Source organism: Amphiura filiformis, chromosome 14 (genome assembly GCF_039555335.1).
Source record: "Amphiura filiformis chromosome 14, Afil_fr2py, whole genome shotgun sequence".
Taxonomy (NCBI): Eukaryota; Metazoa; Echinodermata; class Ophiuroidea; order Amphilepidida; family Amphiuridae; genus Amphiura; species Amphiura filiformis.
Genome location: NC_092641.1, coordinates 41571655 through 41591310, shown reverse-complemented (window position 1 = coordinate 41591310; position 19656 = coordinate 41571655). Strand labels below are relative to the sequence as shown.

Sequence of the window (19656 nt, the reverse complement as noted above, 5' to 3'; positions counted from 1 at the left end):
ATACAAAAGTTGCAAACTCGAGCCTATGTTTAATACAAGCGGAATTCATTGCAGCCATACCATCGACAGGTAATTATTCCTTTCTCACGAAATAAAATTGTTCGCAAAATTAAAGTTACATTGATACAGACAGAGTTAATTGCTTGTGGCTCAACGAAGCCTTTTACCATGACCTGGCGAACTTTTGTTCAAAGAAATCATTCAACTGAACATTTTACGAGGTAATACTTTCTATTATTTTTCTGAACTTCACGCCTTTAAGTCCCATTCAGTGATCCCATCAGCGCAAGTGTAAAAACATTAAAATTGTTTATAAATTGCTTAAAAGTGAATGAAGAATAAGTCATTCAAATTGTCATTTGGTATTTTTTGAAATGAACAATTTGGTCAAAAACGAAGAAAACGCGGTATTGACGAAGTTGGAGCCCCATTGTAAACTGGCATATAAATAAAAATTCGCGTAAATGCCTTATTTTGTCTTAAATACACGGCTTTCGGCTGAACCACTAGTATGATAATGACAAAGATACCAAAATCTGACTTTTGATGATTTTTTACGATCATCCGGATGAGCAAATCACTGATTTGCATGGTACGGTGATGTATGGGCCTATAATGTTAGAGAACACTGGGTAAGAAACCTGTTGGGGTAAATTTTACCCATTCACTGGGTGCCTATTATATGAACAACCCTTATGGATTGGGTATTTTTTACCCAATTATATTGAAGGATGCCAAAATTTTTAATCTGTTTTGCTGGCAAAATAACTGACTGTATATATTCCTTTAAACATAATCATAATCAAATATTGCAGGATGTATTCTATAGTGCAAGCCCGTTCATGAACACTAATTGGTCAGATTTTGGTTTGGTTGGCTAATTTGTTACAGATGATTTGGGCTGTAGTATTGTTACGCTTCGCTGATATTTTTTAATTGTTTCTTCCAATGAACTTTGTTACACTTCACCGTGTCAGTCACAGGTAGTGATACAATAGCGGCCCTGTGTTAGATTTTGAACCCGGATATTGAAATTGTGTATACAGAGTAATCCAAAAACTTGAGATATATTTCTCATGAGGTATTGGGTTGTGCACAAAGTTGCTCCTGAAAAGAACTCAAGTCCCTTATAGACTTTGCACCAAAACAGTGATACAAATTTTAAATGTCAAAGGGCAGCTATTGCAAATATACGACTTCCTTGCAAGGGGCTATTCCATTTAAAATCCACATTCCCCCTGTGGAAGATTTTGGAAATATCTTCCACAGAGGGAGTATGTTTTACAAATGTATTTGGTCAGGGTTAATTATTTTGAAACCCACACTCCCCATGTATTATGTCTTTACTATTATCTTCCACAACTGGAGTGGGTATTTCAAATGGAAGTTACCTAATTGTCTATTTTATTCAAAACTCATACTCCCTCTGTGGAAAACTTTCGCTAAATCTTCCACAGGGGTAGTGTGGGTTTTAAATGGAATAGCCCAATCACACGTAAATTACACGTTGACTTAGTTTGTTGAAACTACCAGGTCATTGTTTGTTGAACATGAACTCAACTACATTATGATATAGGCTACCACAACCACATAAACAAATTGTGCCTTTTGAGGGAATTTGCTTCATATAAATGTGGCTACCGTGCAAAAGTACAACTGGGTTGATTTGTATGACTAATAAAAAAGTAAAGTAGGCTACACGAAGGAAATATGTAGTTATTTTTACAGGGCAATGTCGTGAAATGAGTATTCTTAGTCTGTGGTTGTGGTTTATCTTGCAATCGCTGAATATCTTTGGCTTCCTGGATGTCGTGTATCACACAATACCATTTTTACCCTCATTTGGGTATTCCAGTGTATTATGCGAATTGGACTATAAAGCGTAAGTGCTATCTACCGTAGATAGCACATTGAACTATAAAATATCTGTGCTATCTAGAGCAGAGAATACATTGGACTATAAAGTGTAAGTGCTATCTACCGTAGATAGCACATTGAACTATAAAGTGTCAGTGCTACCGCAGATAGCACATTGGATTATAAAGTGTCAGTGCTACGAGGGTTGGTCAATAATATCCCGCAACCATTATTTATCTCCGCTCATGCATGACTTAGATGACTGTTACTTACGATCAATAAAGTTTGTACTTTTGTCTTTCAAAATGCACAACAATTAGTATCAGAGTACCTTTAATTACGTAATCTCATTTGCATAAAGTCATTGCTATATGTACACTGACAATTGTCAACATTGGCGAGAAATTTGAATTGGCTTTGAGGAACGTGTAATAAAAAGAAGCAGAAGTAAGGACCAAAGCAGTTTACAAGCCTTATTTTTGGTATGAGGTAATCTGAGTATATTCGATTGATAATTGTGAAAGAAGAAATGTATCCGTCAACAGATGAGGAAAGGGACCAACTTTGAACTTCACCAAAAATAGGCCTATAACAACAAGCAAAAATGGTGTGAAAATCGCGAAAAAGAGCCCACACGGCAGAAGAAAGAATCCAAATTATCTCCAAAATAAAACAAAACCAAATATGGTTATTGGTATGGTATTAGAGATCATAGTCAGGACAATAGAATTTGTTGCAACAAAAATAGAAATATGCGCATGCGTTGATTGTATGCATGATTGAAAGTACCAAAAATGTATGAAAAAAGTAAAAATTCATCACAAACGCGCTAAAAATATGACTAATACAAGGTTTGCGGAACAGTAGCTGTGTGAGTGAATTGCTATACCAAGTCTAATGCTAAAATTAGACACACCTTTCGAAATTCAAATTTCTTATTCAATCCAGAGCCTCTCTATGGTGTGCTACTTTAATTACAAAAACAAGACCTTTTGAAATTAAGGGTTCATTAAGAAAGAAATGTATATGGTATTACCACTGGGACCTCCCTTTTTTATAATCAGTAGATACCCAATCAAACCAGGTACCATTGGTTAAATTTTGTCATCGATTACTCTTTCTATCTCTTATTATGTAAAGAACAATGGGTGATAAAGCCTACTCAAAATTGGAGATATTCAACACGATTTCTTTTCTTTAATAAAAATGGTATATGTCTAAAAAGAGTCCAGCATCATGCCTATGTTATCGGTTTATAAAGCTGCAAAAACCGTGCCAGATTCTATACTTTTATTCTCGAGATATTTGGAATTATGTAACAATACCTCAATTTGGCGCGAGATTTTCTTGACTACTTTTCACCATAAATCAGGCAGTGCCCATACGCTATTGTGTTTATGCTAATGTCATTACATAATCAAGCATTCAGCATCGCTAATACATATTCGTTTTGAAAGACAAAAGTACAAACTTGAATTTAGCGTAAGTAACAGCCATCCAAGTCATGCATGAGCGGAGATACACCATAGTTGCGGGAACTTATTGACCAGCCCTCGTACCGTAGATAGCACATTGAACTACAAAGTGTCAGTGCTACCGCAGATAGCACATTTGATTATACAGTGTCAGTGTTATCTACCGTAGATATCACATTATACTATATATAAAGTGTCAGTGTTATCTACCGTAGATAGCACATTGGACTATAAAGCGTAAGTGCTATCTAAAACTCGTATTATATAAGCTGAACTAAGCTTTTCGCCAGCCCATAGGGCTGGTACCTAATTCTGAGATGGGGTTTGTGTACACTAAAGATTAGCTAAGATTATAGCCTTTTTCTATTGGTATGAATTTTTTTTTTTACTTCTCGTGGTGGAAATGTTTTTGGTGTCTGCTAATTCGATTTGCAAGGAAAAGAAAGTATGTTTTGTCGTTTCAACGAACGAAAACGATTGAGTATTGCCAAAGTTATGTTTGAATTAATTATGACTTAAAAAGTTATCATAGGTTAGACCTACACATATAAACATAAACTTGTTCAGCAATCAGCATATCAAAAAAATGACATGGTCAAAGCGGGGGAATGATCACGAGGTCATATCAGTGGACTACTGAGCATAGCATGATGTTTGGTTGCCTGTGAGTGCATAATTGATATGTCGATAACAGATCTAATAATGTTGTAGAATCAAAATCTTCATTATATGGACCACATTGAAGTCAAAGTAATTATCTATCCTATCCTGTATCGTTTTATGGATAAAATTGACTCAAAATGTTATTGATGATATTATTGCTATCTTTAACATCAGTTTGGTCTTTTCAACGGGAAAAATCCGATTGAAAATAAAGTTTTTAGGGGCTAGCTATAATATTGAACAATATATCCCATATTTTGACATGCACTTATAGAAAATAAATAAATTATTGTCTTACTTTATAAATTATAAATACTGTAAAATGACACATAACTAAAGTGAGGCCAATTTCTATCTTTTTTATTTGATTCATAAAATTACATTCAACAAAATGATTGAAGACTGAGAAAACACACAATGCAGACTATTACAGAATGGAGTAGGTTAGATGCCATGTCCATAGCTTTGCAGGAGTTTCGGACTAACAATCAACACATTCAAAAAATACAGTTTAAAAGTGAAGATTGTAGTGAATGATCAGTCCTTTATCATGTGCTTACCACTATCTACTTTATAGTAAACTATACATTGCGAAATAATATAAAATTATTTTAAAATAAAATGTGCATGTAAGTTGAGTTAACATAGCGAATTAACTAACAACTGCAGTGTATTTCTTGATTTTAATAATAAGCATGGGTAAAAAGCAGTAAAGACAAAAATACAGAACAATTTGGAGTAATGAATTAAAGAGTTGACAGGAGTTATAGGAGTTAATGTTTTTGCTGTTTCAGTGTGCATGTTCTCACCATTGATGGTTTGGTGAACTGTCATGTAACATGGATGTAAGCGTGATCCTAAAAATGCCTTTCACGGTGACCCAAACTATTTACAAGACCTCTTCTGCATTGAGGCTGGCCTTCCCTTTTAAAGGGAATTTTTATGTTTAGTAGGACCACTAGTTTCCCCTGGTAAACTAGTTTTTAATGTCGGACTAAACGTCCATCTAGTATGCTTGGCTAGTACAGCATGCAATGAGGGAAATTGTTAGTACGGACATGCCGAACTATGCCAAATTGTGGTACTTTACTAATAAGTGAAAATTAGTTGCACCGCAAAAGTCGGTCCAACTAACTTTTCTGGCTTTACGAATTGGTAGAACGAATCATGGTTGTGGTTCGTACCAAGGGTTGTACTAACGTCGAATTTACCGCCCTTTTGATCACATGACATGACTCTTATGACAAATAAAGCTAGTAGAGCTAGTCTCTACTAGCTTATAGACAACATTTCACACATGCTCGTTCTAAGAAGGGTGCTGGGGATAAAGCTTTTTCAGTGGCAGCTCCACGTTTGTGGAACACCTTACCGGTTCATATCAGAAATGCTGCTACTCTTGAATCATTCAAAACTATGCTCAAGACATATCTTTTTCCATAATGTTGTTTTCTGTATTTGATCATGTTTGTTGTTCTTTTTAATATGCTTGTTGCACTTTGTAGCCACAGGAAAAGGCGCATTATAAATTATGTTAGTTAAGTTAAGTTAAGTTAAGTTAAGACGATAGCACATCTAGCGTCTTGAGATGGACAATTTAGCCCCGATTCTAACCTATTAGAAATGGTCGAAGAAATGGAAAGGTATGTTTTATTGACATTTTTCCCAAGCTTGTTTTTGAATAACTTACAAACCGTTAGAATTTGAAATGAGATTGTAAATCGGATCACAAATGTCATGATCATGGACCGTGGGTTTATGCATGCATGGTTGAGGCTGCCATGGCTGCCGAATTCGTGGGAACCTTCATCATGCCGAGTTTAGTAAAAAACAGGGCTCGAAAAACGGGGCCAAATCTGTTTTTCAAATTCTAACCAACGGTTTGTGAGTTAATAAAAAACACAAGGTTGGGAAAAAGGTCAATAAAACGTATCTTTCCATATCTTCGACCACTTCTACCGGCCTAGAATTGGGCTAGTTCCACAGGCTAGTTCAGTCAGCTAAACTAGTCAAACATCATTAGTACATATTGCCCTATTAAAAAAAAATAGTAGTAGTAGAACACCCCAATATATTAGTTGAGCCCCTAGTAGGTCTCAGTTGAACTTATTTATTTATTAGTTGGTCAAGGTTGAACTAGTATATTTGATAGTTGCGTCGCTAGTGTATCCCGATGTACTAATATATAGTTTAGTCAGTCCAGCCGTACTATGTATAGCTCAGTCGTACTTGACATTGTTTTAACTAACTATTCTTTAGACTCGCGATCAAAGGGGGTGAGCGGCGAAGCCGCGATGAGCCGCGAAGCGGCGAGTACGAGCCGCGAAGCGGCTCGAATGGTTTCCGATAGTGTGTGGTTCCCAGTAGTTTCTCTCCCTATGGATAATATAGGCACACGGTCTGTAACGCAGACTAATTACTTCCGAAGGTCTGCACACCTCAGTTATTATTTTTTCATTACATGTCCGAGGTCTGCAGACCTTTAAATCTGTCAAAACATACAAAATTAGCTCTAAAAATCTAGAACAACGGCCGACATATGTTTTCGCTGCAATGAGCCTTAGGGTTCATTGTAGCTATATTATAGCCCAAAGACAAATAAACAGAGGGGGCAGGCCTACTTCCATATTGATACTACGCTCCAGTGGAAGTCGGAATATAGGCGGAATGGACTTACGACACACTGATATCTGTGCTATCTACCGCACAGAATACACATGGGACTATAAAACGTAAGTGCTATCTACCGTAGATAGCACATTGAACTATAAAGTGTCAATGCTATCTACCGTAGATAGCATATTGGACTATAAAGTATCTGTGCTATCTGCCGCAGAGAATACATTGGACATTCTTATTCAATGGGTGCGTCTTGTAAAGAATTCACGTAATTTGATTGGTTTTCGGGTGTATAATATCTCACAATAGTTGATAGTGATATTAGTCAGGGCGCACGCTTGTTGCTCCTCAATGATCGCGCGATAATGCGTTCGCGTAATACCGTGCGTGCGAGAACTAAGAACGCGATTCGGCGGCTTAGATGTTCGTGATGGTTTCGTTCATTTAAAACAACGGGGGTGTCCTCACAAAAGGAACTTATTTTTTTTCTGAAAACTGAATAAGAATGAGAATAAATGATAGATTTTGTCTTTTGCCTATCAATATCGTGTCATAATGGATAGGCTGGCCAATATTTTATCGTAGTGGATACCGGCTGCGCCGGCATCCACTACTCAAAATATTGGCCAGCCCATCCATTATGACACGATATTGATAGGCAAAAGACAAAATCCTATCATTTATTCTCTAAATATAAAGCGTAAGCGCTATCTACCGTAGATAGCACATTTAATTATAATGTCTCAGTGCTATCTACTGTAGATAGCATACTAGACTATAAAGTGTCAGTACTATCTACCGTAGATATCATATTAGACTATAAAGCGTCAGCACATTGGACTATAAAGCGTTACAAGTGCTATCTACCGTAGATAGCATACCGTATGGGACTATTTTAATAGTCCAATACGGTATCCTATACTTAAAAGTATCTGTTATCTACCGTAGAAAATACTATCATGACTATAAATCGTAAGGGCTATCTACCGTAAATAGCACATTGGACTATAAAGTGTCAGTGCTATAATACCGTATAGATAGCACATCAGGACTATTCTACCGTAGTAAACGCATTGGCTGTAAGATGTATCAGACATTCTTATTCAATGGGTGCGTCTTGTAAAGAATTCACGTAATTTGATTGGTTTTCTGGTGTATAATATCTCACATTCTTAGTCAGTGGGAGTGGTCTAGTTCGTAGACACATTTCTGATTGGACAATCGCATGATTTTGGGTGCCGTCTATCAGGCCGTAGACGACCCCACGTCATCATGCGTCTTGATAATCCGTAACACGCGTGTAGAGGTGCGCATATGTATCGCGCTGGATGCGTAGACTAGTGCGGAATACGCGAACGCGCTAGCAGTACGCGCAACAGAATACGTAAAGTTGTAAACAAGTTTCGTTCATTTTATAATGAGGGCGTTTTTGTGACGGTAACTTATTGTTTGCTTTGAAAAATTGTTTACAGTTATTAAAATAATATTTAACTGACTAAGAATGAGAATAAACGATAGGAATTTTTTTTGCCTATCCTCTACCTATGATAGACGACAGGCAGGTCCAATATTTTTATCGTAGTGGATACCGGCTGCGCCGGCATCCACTACTCAAAATATTGACCTGCCTGTCGTCTATCACACGGTAGAGGATAGGCAAAATAAAAATTCTATCGTTTATTCTCTAAATAGTTGATAGTGATATTAGTCAGGGCTCGCGCCGCCACGCAACGGCGGCACGCTTGTTGCTCCTCAATGATCGCGCGATAATGCGTTCGCGTAATACACGTGTGAGAACTAAAACGCGATTCGGTGGCTTAGATGTTCGTGATGGCTTCGTTCATTTAAAACAACGGGGATGTCCTCACAAAAGTAACTTTATTTTTTTCTGAAAAAGGCATTTTTTCTCGCAAAATTACATTAAAACTGAATAAGAATGAGAATAAAAGATAGGATTTTGTCTTTTGCCTATCCAATATCGTGTCATAATGGATAGGCTGGCCAATATTTTATCGTAGTGGATACCGGCTGCGCCGGCATCCACTACTCAAAATATTGGCCAGCCCATCCATTATGTAGTAGATAAAGGGTGAAACAGACCATTACCATAGATAATCGGTGTCTTGTTGAGGTATGGTGAGCATGTTAGTCGCTCGGAAGGCGAGACCCCGAAGGGTCGAGCCTTCCGAGCGACTAACATGCGAACCATACCTCAACAAGACACCGATTATCTATGGTAATGGTCTGTTTTGAACCGTTTATCTTACATATACGGTGAGCCAAAATAAACGAATTTGTTGTTATGGTTTATTCATTTTCCAAAAGACAAACTGGAAAAGCTGATATGATTATCTTGTGTAAGTTTAGGGTTTTCCAAAAATAAAAACACACCGAGACAGTGTAATATTCTTCCCGTGTGTCCTGCGTTTGAGTCTACGAGTCTTATCTAGTGTCAATTGAAAGTGATTTAATCAAATCAATACAGCATTGATTTTAACCGGAGATTCTATTCAATTCACTTGTGGTCATGTCCCACTCGATTATACATATTCGTAATATTAATAATGAATATGTAAATAGTTCAAAGGTCAAAGTGGGTGTGTTTTACCTAGATATGGCGGTAACTCATTTAACACCATAGAATTTATATTTATCTTTAATATACTTATAGAACAAATGTCCTGAACCAAATCAACGCATATTCCTGGGTACCTTCCTCGACCTTTTTTGGTTGGGGTTAGGCCGCAGATTGTTGTAGTTTTTCTACATCTAGTCTTGTGGCCTGTAATGTACTGCATTTTAGGTGCAAAATATCCTTGGTTGAACTTAATTTGTAAGACCTCATGGTTCTTGTTTTGTTACCTACTTTGTCGGAATCTGCGTTAGTTGGGAGAGGGGGGACAAAGGTAGATTGACATCCTCGTCCTAATTATACAGGCTTTAAGACATAATACAAACTAATTTGCATTATTCAATATAGGTGTTCTTGGTGTCATTCAATACACACAAGTAATGTTTACCATCTTCATTTAAATCTAATATGCATAAACTTGCATAATAATTTATGCTGATCGTGTAAAATATATTAAACTTTGATGCATTTTAAGTTTGTTGAAATGTCCAAAAACTCAAATAATGTGGCCAGTGTTTCTAAATATGAACATGTACTTCTCTTGTTCAAAATTTATTGACCTGACCAAGATTATCTTGACCTGACCAAGATTATCTTGACCTGTCCAGATTATCTTGACCTGTCCAGATTATCTTGACCTGTCCAGATTATCTTGACCTGTCCACATTACTTGATATAATCGACAGTTGACCAGACTTTGAACAAAAGAAATACAATAGATAATGGAACAAAAGAAGAGGGCTAGACGTATATGACACGATATTGGATAGGCAAAAGACAAAATCCTATCATTTATTCTCTAATTTTTAAATGTGTTGTAGGCCTAGATAGCATATTCTTATTCAATGGGGGCGTCTTGTAAAGAATTCACGTAATTTGATTGGTTTTCTGGTGTATTAATATCTCACAATAGTTGATAGTGATATTAGTCAGGGCGCGCGCCGACACGCAACGGCGGCACGCTTGTTGCTCCTCAATGATCGCGCAATAATGCGTTCGCGTAATACACGTGCGAGAACTAAGAACGCGATTCGGTGGCTTAGATGTTCGTAATGGTTTCGTTCATTTAAAACAACGGGGATGTCCTCACAAATGCAGACGATGGTGGACTACATTATTCACTGTGGCAACAGCCAATATCGTAAACAAAACAGACAATATGACGGCAACACTGCCTGGACATTGGACGCCCCGTGCTGAGTTGTGTTTTTAGCTCTATTGGCCCCGTTACAGAAAAAAAATGCACAAAATATATTTCTCAGTGAATGTATAAATTTTCACATAAAAATAAATATTTTTGGATTCAATATAAATGTGAAGAAAAAAAAAATTATAGCCGGGAGTGAGCGGGACTCGATCTCGGGACCCTATGCACCGCAGGCGTGACCCGTTACCATTAGACCAAGCGAACCGTGATACACAATGGGGGAAATTTTAGGTATATATCATAAACATACCGTGCGTTATTCATACAAAACATTCAAAAAAGAGTACTTACAATGAGGTTCACTGGCGAACGTCAACGGATTTAGACTGATAAAATAGTGCTTAATAACATACGTACAGTTTTGGAATAATTTGAGACATTTTTGTGTTTACGTGTAAAACCAATGACAACGTCAAAATTCAGCCAATCTTGGCCGGCCCCCCCTGCACAAATGTAACTGTATTTTTGTCTGAAAAAAGGCATTTTTTATCGCAAAAATTACATTAAAACTGAAAAAGAATGAGAATAAAAGATAGTGGATACCGGCTGCGCCGGCATCCACTACTCAAAATATTGGCCAGCCCATCCATTATGACACGATATTGGATAGGCAAAAGACAAAATCCTATCATTTATTCTCTAATTAGACTATAAAGCATTTCTTGCTATATATGCAGCGTAGATGGCGTATTGGACTTATTGTTTAAAGTACTACATTGCTACTAGGCCTATAATAAAGGGTTCACAAAAAATAACTCCCCCTAAAATTACAAAACATTTTTTGCCTAACTTGACATTCATTTCGTTGATTTGAAAAAAATAAAAACCTGTGAAGAAAGGAATCGTTTTTCTACCTTCCCAACGTTGTTTCGTCTAAAAATCTTTTTGTTTTGGCCAAAAATAATCACATTTTCCAAAAATGATGCTTTCAGAAAAAGTTGCACTTTTCAACATCCTTATTTATGTCCAAATTAGCTTCAACAAATCATTTCTTTGCACTACGTAATGGTTGCATGGGTGACTAAGAGCTCAGAGACAAAAAGGTGAAGGAAAGCAAAGCAATTAAATCAATCATAACATTGCTATCGAGAAAGTTTTGTACATTACATGTATGGGATGTTGAAAAGTGCACATTTTGTTAAAGCATCAATTTTGAAAAATGTGATTATTTTTGACCAAAACAAACAGATTTTAAGAAGGGATAACTTTGGTAGGGTAGCAAAAAGATGCCTCTATTCACAGGTTTTTAAATTTTTCAAATCAACAAAATGAATGTTAAGTTATGCAAAGAAATGTTTTGTAACCCCTAAATTGATTTTTCCATTTTTGAAACACCGGCTCAATAAAATCTTTTAGAAAAACCCACACATGTCAATGAATCATTGTTTTATACTGCAAGATGATTGCATGGATGACTGGGTAATCATATACATAAAAATTAATGAAAACAAAAACACTATTAAATAAATCAAAACATTGATATCGAGAATGTTTTTGTACATTAAATGTATAGCATGTGGAAAAGTGCAACTTTTTCTGAAAGCATTTTTGGAAAATGTGATTATTTTTGTTCAAAACAAAAAGATTTTTTAAAGAAAGAACTTTGAGAGGGTAGGTAAATGATTCCTCTATTCACAGGTTTTTAGATTTGTCAAATCAACGAAATGTATGTCAAGTTATGCAAAGAAATGTCTTGTAATTTTATGGGGGGAGTTATTTAGTTAGCCCATTAAACCATTATTTACTTAGTACTTTGATCTACATACGAGCGTATTCAGTTTCAAATATCGTAGGCCTATATTATGGCTTTGAATTGTTCTTTTGAAGATGAGTTCAATTCAGGAAAGATGTCAGAGCAACTAGTTGAGGGCAAAATATGACCACTAAACCTTTCTGTCTGTTGTTTACTAATTATAGTATTTCATAATTTTTGGCAAAAATAAGACGGAAATCGTACATAATCCCAGCAAACACAAAACGTTTTCGACATCATTCGCAAAAGGTTATAAAAGGTTGTCAGAAAACGTTTAAATGTCGGGTTATATAAAAGGTATACAGGGTGTCCCAGAAAAAATTACCGAGCAAATAAAACTGAACGTAAGTCGAGAAATAGACATCAGAATAAAAAAATTAAAAATGTATCGCATAGCTTATTTTGTTGTGCATCACATACGAAAATTTTATTTTATTCGGTTGACCGGTTGCGAAGAAATGAACGATTACATAATGTGTGCATCAATTCCGTTCATTCCAAGTTTGATCAACAGACGGTTTTTTCATACTCGCTCACCGCTGCCTAAAGTGTGTGTATCTCATTAAATTTAGTCCATATAATCTATTTTATAATCGGACGGTGTTATGTCATCCATGCTTTCACTGAAGATGAATAACAGTTTGTCCGTAAAACTTTGATTTCTGCAATTGAAAGCTTTTCAACTTCAATTCTTCATGTTGTGCAAATGTGTTATATTTTAACTTTCCAAAGAACATTTCAGACAAGAATAACAATGATCAAGTGCTTACAACTTTACGTGTGATTTTTGAAACCAACATCATTACTGTCAAAGTTTTAAAAGATTTAAATTTTGCATTACAATTTCTTGGAAATATAATAAAAACATTTATGTGTGTGAGAAATTTTGTATGCAATAATTCTTTATGCAACATTAACGAAAAATATATATTTACAAGAATCGAGCATCATCTTACATGCAAGCTTTCATTTTCAATATCGTGCAGGTTTTCAAATTTGAACAAAACCTAATTAAATGTTTTGCAAGAAACAGATTGTTTAAAAAGAACGATGATTTCACAGAAGAAAATATGAAGCCCATTGACAGTTAACAACTAGTGTGCATTATGTTGAATGATCTTTCTTTCAAACTTGGAATGAAGTGAATTGACACATGCGTTATGTAATCGCTCATTTCTTCGCGATCAGTCAACCGATTCCAGCGAAATTAGCGTATGAGATGCAGAATTAGATGGGCTACATGCTGATGTTTAGATTTTTGGATTCTGATGTCTATTTCTCGACTTACGATCAAATTCGTTGGCCCGGTAATTTTTTCTGGGACACCCTGTATTAAGAGTATAAAACGTTTTCATCACCTTAAAAACATTTTTTGGTAATCTACTGCTCAGCAAACAAAAATGTTTTACAGAAAACGTTTAAATGTCGGGTTATATTATATAAAGGGTATAAAACGTTTTAATAACATTCCAAAAACATTCTTTAAAACTTGATACAAAACATTCTAAACAAAATGTTATTTTGGGGTTGAAAAAATATTTTGCGAAAAATGTTTGGCCAAAATATTTTCAATAACGTTTTAAAAACGTTTTCATGACCTTTATATAACCCGACATTTAAATGTTATTAAAAGGTTTTGAAAAAAACATTTTGAGAACAGTTCTGTGTTTGCTGGGTTCAAATATTTTAACATAATGTTATTTAAGTATTGACACAATATTTGGCAAAAATGTTTGCAAAAAATTGTTTACAATAACATTTGTTGGAAACATTTAAAAATATTGTTGTAGTGTATTTTCATACAAAACGTTTTAAAACGTTATCATGACTTTATATAACCCGACATTTTAATGTTATTAAAACGTTTTCACCTAAACCAAAAGCCAAATATCACTTATTTAAAACGTTTTTAAAACGTTTTTGTGTTTGCTGGGATGGCTTCAAGATTCAGATATTATTTATTGTTATATGAAACAAATCAACTTATCAACTTTCTTTGCATAGATGTGGAGTTTGGACATCCAATTTCAAATTCAGCAAGTTCTCACACTGTAAAGTGAATTGGCACAGTTGTCATGGGCTACTCATAATAATTATAAGCATATACATATAATTATGTAAGTACATTTGTACTTATATAAAACCTCACCCTGCATGGTAACCAGATAAGACATCGTAGCCATAATACATTCTTGTCTCCCCACAATGTTGCTATGCTCCAGTTTTATGATTTAACGCTCCAAATCTTTAGCGCCATCAATCAAGAATGCGAACAAACTTCAATTTTACAATATTTGTGTCTGTGCCGTTATCACTATTGCCTAAGAAAACATCGCTAAGAATGGACATAGAGCTTATCTTTAAAACGACAATTTATGGCCTAATTGTTTTGTCATCAAACTAAAACCAAAGATAACTTTGCGGAGGTTGCAATGCGAACCATAACAACAATGACGTATCATGCTTATTCTAATTATTGTATTACGTACTCATAAGTAAATCCATTCCAACTTAAGTTATAAGCAGGCATATATTGCATATGCTTATGTTAACTTCAGTTTATCATTCATCCAAGATGTTTTCTAACTTGATATCAAGTTCTCTCTAATTCCAGCCGACTCGCATAGAGATGGCATCCAAGCATCTCCTGTCGTTTATTCTGGTAGCGTGTATGCTCTTGCATATTGCCATGGTGTCTGCAGCACCAGCAACGGCTGGAAGATCTCGAAAATCGCCTTATGTGCACGATGAATCATCAGAAGATATGGGGAGTGAAATGAGAGAACCTGTAAGTAGCTTAATAGATTAATACTATTTGAGTAACACTTTTTAAACACGTTAAACTGTTAATGTGTTAAAATATTAACATTTGTGTTAAAATATTAACAATTGTGCATTATTAACACTTTCACACTTTTATTAACATTAACACATTAAACGAGGATGTTAATTTTAAAACGCTTTAACACGTTAACAACACTCTCCAAAAACAAGTGTTAATAGATTAACACTATTTAAGTAACCTTTTAAACAGGTTAAACCATTAATGTGTTCAAATATTAACATTTGTGTTTATATTTTAACACACAATTGAATATATGAATACAAAAGCCACCTAAGTCCATACTTTGGCCAAATTGAGTTAAGCATGGGAAATTGTTGCTATATATAGGCCTGTTATATGCATGAAAGAACAACTCAAATTCATCCTCTGTGTCTATTGGGCATGTGAAAAATAGCATGTATGAAAGAATCACCCAATTCCATGATTTGAGTCTTGTAACACATTGATTGAAATCCAGTATGTATAAAAGTCCACTTGTAACCCATTCATTGCTGGAGAATGACTTTTGAACAAAAAATGGGTTTAATAAAGGAAAGTGTGTGGTTTATATTACATGGCAGAATGCTTATCAACATTATACATACCTGTGTGCTTTATTTTGTATTATCTATAGTGGTAATCTCATTCTAACATTGTTGTCTTTGTCCAAAATTTAAAATGAACCCCACGAAGTCCCTGAAATGCTAATCGTCATACCTAATACAGGTTAATCCACTCATTTGCACGTAAAACTTACCATATTGACCAGGTAAATCTAACTGAAGGAATTAAAATGATACACAGGTTTTTCTTTCAAAATAACTTCGCATGGACTTAGGTGGCTTTTGTATTCATGTATTCAATTGTATTTTAACATATATGTTAATACATTAACGGTTTAACATGTTTATAAAGTGTTACTCAAATAGTGTTAATCTACTAACACTTGTTTTGCAGTGTACAACTCATCAAATTCTCTACTTTCGTTTGGTGTTGGCGTATTATGTTTGGATATATATCGGTAGGGTTTGAATTGCATGGGTGGAATTCTGTGCTAATGAGACAATGCGGTTGTTGAAGGGGCGTGTCCGATTTTTCATGTAGGCCTATTGTTTCTATCTCACACATACCACAATGACACAGGCAGTTACATGCTATATGAAAATGCTTGTTCTGGGTTTTATAAGAATTTTTTACTTATTTGACAAAAATAATATTGATGACCAGACTTAAAGAAGTATTTCGTGATCCTAGCATCCTCTTTTTATGACATTTCCCAGTAAATATCCACGAAAAAAGCTTATTCCTAAAATTTCAGTTGATTCCGATTTTGCGTTTGCGAGTTATGCATGATTTTGTGTATTACCCTGCACTGCTCCATAGACAATGTGTTGTAATTTCTTTCTGGTAGCCTATACCAGAACGAAATTCAAATTTCACGGTATCTTTGCTAAACGAATTAATCTGCAAGAAAGTTTGTGTACATAAACATTATGTAGCCAGAGGTTTCCGGTGATATAAAAATCTCAACTTTTTTGAGAAAAGTGGGGGCATGATGCTGTGGATCACGAAATGCCCTTTTAAATGGTGCTAAATCCAAGGCATCAAGGCGCTTTACAGAACAAAATTAAAAATTGACCCTCAAAAGTTCGCTAAACTTACACTACCTTAAAAGTAGGCCAACATCATTAAAAGCATGGACAAATAACATGATGAACAGTCACCATAAACAGATAAATTACATAAGTGAAAAGGCAATCAGAAAACACGCATGAACACATGCAAATTAAATAAGCATGAGTATAAAAGCATATTCTGTGAAGAAATTGCGCGCTTTTTAAGGCTAGGTGTCATATTCCAGTAGATGGAGTAAAATTAAATAATATTGTGATTTGACTGCACGAAAGAAAATCTGGTTTTTTTAAATATATAATCAAATGATCACTTACATTAAAGAATGTATATTGGGCTATTCCAGAAAATGAGTGCATACACCATATAGAGGAGATAATTTTCAATGAATTTCCAAGTTTACTTTCTGAACACGACAGGAATTCCAGTTGCCAATGTTATTTGAAAAAGCTTGGAAGTGCAATTAAATGAATAAAAAATCACGTAAATGTCCAAAATGAGCTCTCAAATTGAGGATTTCTGATTTTAAACTATATTATTATTGTACTGGATTTTTTCGCCTTTGACACTTTAAAAGTCTTCCAACAATCATGACTGATGGACAAAAAGTCCGAAAATCAAAACTCTTCTAAATGGGGTGTGCATGTATTTCTGGAATAGCCCATTAACGGTAATTCGTTGATATTAAATACCTCTTTTTCTCTTTTCAGCTTCAACCATTTGGAGAAGAGACAAGTCACGAGCACAATGGTAACCATGGTAACGCTGCATCACATCACGCACCAAATCAGCACAACGAGGATCTTTATAATCGATTCAGAATTCTACGTTTTCTGCAAGCTGAAAATCTTCTTCCTTGTGACGATGGGCAACCCTGTCATCCTCTCAACACAATCCTTCAACAACATGCCAGCAACCCAGATGATGTCATGGATATCTTGGACACTATCGATGCAAATGACTACCAGTATGCTGAGGAAGCTGAACCATGTGATACCGGAGCATGTCCTCCTATCAACCATCCTCCAAAACCAACTATCCCATGGCATGTTGTGATCACGCTGCCACAAGCAGAACCATCAGAATCGAATTCAGTGAAGTCTACTCCACCCATATCATCAGGTTCTCCAAAAGCACCCGAACCGTCCACGAATCCTCCTCTGACCTCCAAAATGACATCTAATTCTGACTGTGCTCCAGGACAATGCCCGACATCTCCAAAGATGTCGACATACCCTAAACCAATCACAGACGTACTGGAAATTACACAAGACTCTGATAATACTTCACCCGCTCCAACATTTCAACTTGAAACTACGACGAAAGTCACGTCGGCACCGACAACAACACTTGCTCCTAAAACTAAACCTGATTGTTATCCTGGTCAGTGTCCAACAACAAAGGTGCCAACGACACCAGTGACGTCACAATCGCTGACCCCTTCTACCATAACTTTAACAGTGAAACCAACAACATCAATTAAAACTACCACCGCAACTACTACTCTATCATCTACGACAACAACATCCAAACCGACTACACAGTATTCTACTAAATCTGAATCAACCACGAAACCACAGAGTACCACTGGAAAGTTCACCACTTCTGCCACAACTTCGTCAGTAAAACCAACAACATCAGTTTCGACATCCACCGTTACTACGACGACATCAAAACCGACAACTGCACAATCTGTTACGACCACGAGACCCAAGATTACCACTGCAAAGACCTCACCAGTCGCCACTTTATTATCCAGAACAACATATCCACCGATTATCACATCCGGTACAACAACAAAGTTAGCAACTACAACGAAGCCCTTGATTACCACTGCAACCTTACCATCAACCTCGATGTCCAGGGCAACAACTCCACCAAGAGTTCCATCAACATCAGCTGAACAATCTGAGACTACCACGAAGGCGATAACGACTACCCCAAAAGACAGTGGCAGTGACGAATCTTCCAGTAAAGAAAGTGGCAGCAAAATTGGCAGTAAAAGTGGTAGTAAAAGTGGCAGCAAAAGTGGCAGTAAAAGTGGCAGCAAAAGTGGCAGTAAAAGTGGCAGCAAAAGTGGCAGTAAAAGTGGCAGCAAAAGTAGCAGTAAAAGTGGCAGTAAAAGTGGCAGCAAAAGTGGCAGTAAAAGTGGCAGTAAAAGTGGCAGTAAAAGTGGCAGTAAAAGTAGCAGCAAAAGTGGCAGCAAAAGTGGCAGTAAAGGTGGCAGTAAAAGTGGCAGCAAAAGTGGCAGTAAAAGTGGCAGTAAAAGTGGCAGCGAAAGTGGCCGTAAAAGTGGCAGCAAGTCTTCAAGCAAGGAAAGCGGAGGAAGTACGAAAAAGTCTTCAGAAAATAACAGCAAAGACACTAAAAGTAGCGAAGAAAGTAAAGAGAGTAAGGGAAGTAGTGGTAAAGATACAAAGAGTAGCAAAAGTAAGGAGAGTGGTAGTAAAGAGAGTAAGAGCAAGAGTAAAGAGAGTAAAAGTAAAGGGAGTAAAAGTAAAGGGAGTAAATCAAAGAAGAGCGGAAGCAAAAGCAAAAAGAGTAAAAGCAAATCTAAGGAAAGCGGTAGCAAGAGTAAACGAGATGCTTCAAGGGATAAGAGAAGCACGTCTAAAGATCACCATGGAGATTACCTGGCAAAATGGAGACCAGTTGATATTCCTTAAGGTGTATGTACATTTTTACCACTTACGCAACAATTGCTCCAATCTGGTCCTATCAGGACGTGTAGTGAGTGCGTTTGTCATTCTATATAGGCATCTTATTCTGAGTCCAATAGCTTGATTTGACTTCTAAATATGGCAATTCATTGCTATCACCATGCAGTCTGTATGTCACTTTGGCAAAAATGGCTTGTTCCGACGGATCTGCACTCGACCGGCTTCTTAAAGTAATAATGTAAGATATTTTTCAGAATTTACCTTTATTTTTTCAAAACCGATTTTTTGGCATATTTGTAATACTTACACATGTTCTAACTTAAATCTATGAGCAAGC

At 36.0% G+C, this 19656-nt stretch overlaps 1 protein-coding gene across 1 annotated transcript; it reads left to right on the top strand.

Annotated features, from left to right (window-relative positions):
• Positions 1-14832: 14832 nt before the first annotated feature.
• Positions 14833-19325, top strand: LOC140169422 (uncharacterized). The gene is made up of 2 exons (XM_072192682.1): positions 14833-14991; positions 17370-19325. The coding sequence occupies exons 1-2, from the start codon at positions 14833-14835 to the stop codon at positions 19323-19325; spliced, it is 2115 nt and encodes a 704-aa protein (XP_072048783.1).
• Positions 19326-19656: the final 331 nt, after the last annotated feature.